Genomic DNA, 2859 nt, shown 5'->3' with positions numbered 1-2859 from the left:
GCTAATAATTTTCAAGCTATTTTTGAGTCTAAATCAAACAAGCCCCTAAAACGTGCATCTATTTATTGTTGCTTGTGTTAAACAGTTTCAAGAAATATATAACTCTGCAATTCTTAATGAGAATCAACTTTTGTTATGCATTTTTCAATGATTATATCCGATGTCTCTTGAGTAATTCTCCTTAGTTAATCAATCTGGCAAGACCCGACGCCCAGTTTTGTCAAAAAAAAAGAGGAAAGATCACCGCACTGAGCGAAGACACCCAATTTTCAAGAAATATATATCTTTTTCGATCTCCTAGTTACATACATTACAAGTTTTTATTGTGTTATCATACTTAGCATGATTTATGAATTGAAAGTCGTTACCCTTTAGTTTTCCCGTCTAATAATGTTGAGTGTGAATCTCTTCTATATAAAACTCATGTAATTCTTAGTTGGCATGTGAAAATACTTTTTACTCTAAAAAAGAATAACGTGATTTATGTTCAGGAGCATGATATAAACACTGCAATAATTATTAGATCTGTCCGGGGAGGAGTCCCCTTCTCGTACAGGTTAGGAATACAGTAGTGTATCGTCTATCTTTGTATACTTTATGCATTTTTATTCCTTAAAAATTTTGATAACACGTACCGCATTGTTCTCCGTGTACAATAAGCGTATATTGTTTTGCGTTTGATCTATAATCGATCTATTATCGATGATTGATACGCATTATAACATCCGCATAGTGTACTCGGAGAACAGCGGGTAGGTGCTACTGAAATTTTTAAGAAATAAAAACGCATAAAGATGATGAAGGTAGTTGTAGACACTACTATATTCCTAATGGGATAGGTCCATTTCCTATGACAGCCGTTAAATTGTCTTATTTTAAATATGAGCGTTAGATTTTACTCCCACATAATTTATGTTCTGGTGGTAATTTTCCCTCCGATATTATAATTAAAATTTCCTTGATGTCGTGAAGAAAGTTAATATCACGCAACCTTTAATTTGATGCGTTACTAATAAAAATTCACATTACCTAATATGCTTAATATCATACATATCTATGAGGATAGTTCCCGACAAATCATGGATCGATATTCCTCGTATTGATAGATGGAGGGATAATCGATATAAAGATGGAATAAATCAATTCATACAGTACGCCTTGGCAGACCCACGGAAGTTAAATAGTAATGTCGTGTATTGTCCTTGCTGTTGGTGTAAAAATAGGGCGTTGGTGGATAAAAGTGATTTACAGAAACACTTAATATCAGGATTTCATGAGGAGTACAAATATTGGACGTTTCATGGGGAAGGATGTCTTGAAGAAATGGAACTGATGGCGGATATCGGTACTTCCGGTGGGAGAATAGATGATACGAGAATAGATGATACGAGAATAGATGATACACATACGATGCTCGCGGATATGTTAACAGTTCCTAATATAGATCAATCTGATTATGCCGAGGATGCTGACGAGTCAGGAAATGCTGGAGGCGTGACTGATCATGAGGAGCTGGCGCAGATAATGAAATTAATAGCCGACAATGAAAATGATCTGTACGAGGGTTGCACCGAGTTCACCAGGTTATCATTTATGCTGCGTCTTTTGCGTATAAAGTCTCTTAGTGGAATGGTAGATAAATATTTTAATATGTTGCTTGTGTTGCTGAGAAAAGTCATTCCAAATGGAAAAGAGAGCATACCAGAAAATTATGATAACGCAAAGAAGATTGTTTCCGTTATAGGACTTAATTACAATAAAATCGACGCATGCCCTAATGATTGTATCCTCTACTATAAAAATAACAAAGATCTTCAGGAGTGTCCAATTTGTGGAGTATCACGATGGGTACAACGCAAAAATTATTCAACACATGGGACAGCAAGGTCTATGTTTAAGCAAAAGAAGATTCCAGCAAAGGTCCTGCGTCATTTTCCCTTAATACCAAGGCTAAAATGGCTGTATATGAATAAAGACACTGCTAAGCAAATGAGGTGGCACAAGGAAGAACGTATTGATGATGGTAAAATCAGACATCCGGCCGATGCAGAGGCATGGAAGCATGTGGATAGAACTTTTCCTTCGTTTGCCAATGAGTGCAGGAATGTTAGACTAGGTTTGTCTAGCGACGGATTCAATCCATTTGGGATAATGAGTTCTGGTTGGTCTACATGGCCTGTTGTATTAACACCTTACAACTTACCGCCTTGGCTTTGCATGAAACAACCGTATATGATACTTTCATTATTGATACCGGGCAAGCATGCACCAGGCAATGACATAGATGTGTTTTTAGAACCGCTAATTGATGAGTTAAAACAACTCTGGACTGAAGGGGTTATGACATATGATACTCATGCAAAGCAGTCTTTCAGACTACGTGCTATTTTACTATGGACAATTAATGATTTTCTAGCCTATGCGAATCTTTCAGGTTGGTCTACAAAGGGAACATATGCATGTCCAGTGCGTGGTCCAGAATTCAAAGGTCTTTATCTGCAGCACAGTCGAAAGTTTTGTTATTGGTTTAATAGAAGGTGGTTAAATATAAAACACAGGTACAGAACAAAAAAATGGAGCAAGTTTTTTGATGGTACTGTTGAGAAGAGAGATGCTCCGCGTCCATTAGGTGGAGATCAGATTGTACATTTGCTTGAGAGGTTCCCTGCTGTCAGGTTTGGAAAGAAGCGCTATTCGAAAGAAGATTTACTTGGAGTAAGGAACTTGCGTATTAACAAAAGGATACCAAAACGAAAAAGACAAGCACAAGCGGTGAGTGATGGGGCTGAAGTCGTAAAATTGCCTTCAGGATGGACAAAATTCAGCATTTTTTTCAACTCCCCTATTGGAGAGAGTTAA

The 2859-nt window shown here is 37.1% G+C and overlaps 1 protein-coding gene across 1 annotated transcript; it reads left to right on the top strand.

Annotated features, from left to right (window-relative positions):
- Positions 1057 to 2859, top strand: LOC109823174. The gene has a single exon (XM_020389460.1). The coding sequence runs from the start codon at positions 1057 to 1059 to the stop codon at positions 2857 to 2859; it is 1803 nt and encodes a 600-aa protein (XP_020245049.1).

This window comes from Asparagus officinalis, chromosome 9 (genome assembly GCF_001876935.1).
Source record: "Asparagus officinalis chromosome 9, Aspof.V1, whole genome shotgun sequence".
In the NCBI taxonomy this organism is placed as follows: Eukaryota; Viridiplantae; Streptophyta; class Magnoliopsida; order Asparagales; family Asparagaceae; genus Asparagus; species Asparagus officinalis.
This window is presented reverse-complemented; position numbering and strand designations above follow the sequence as displayed.

Coding starts and splice junctions, on each gene's coding strand:
- LOC109823174 (XM_020389460.1), top strand. CDS start 1,057: ATGAGGATAGTTCCCGACAAATCATGGATCGATATTCCTCGTATTGAT.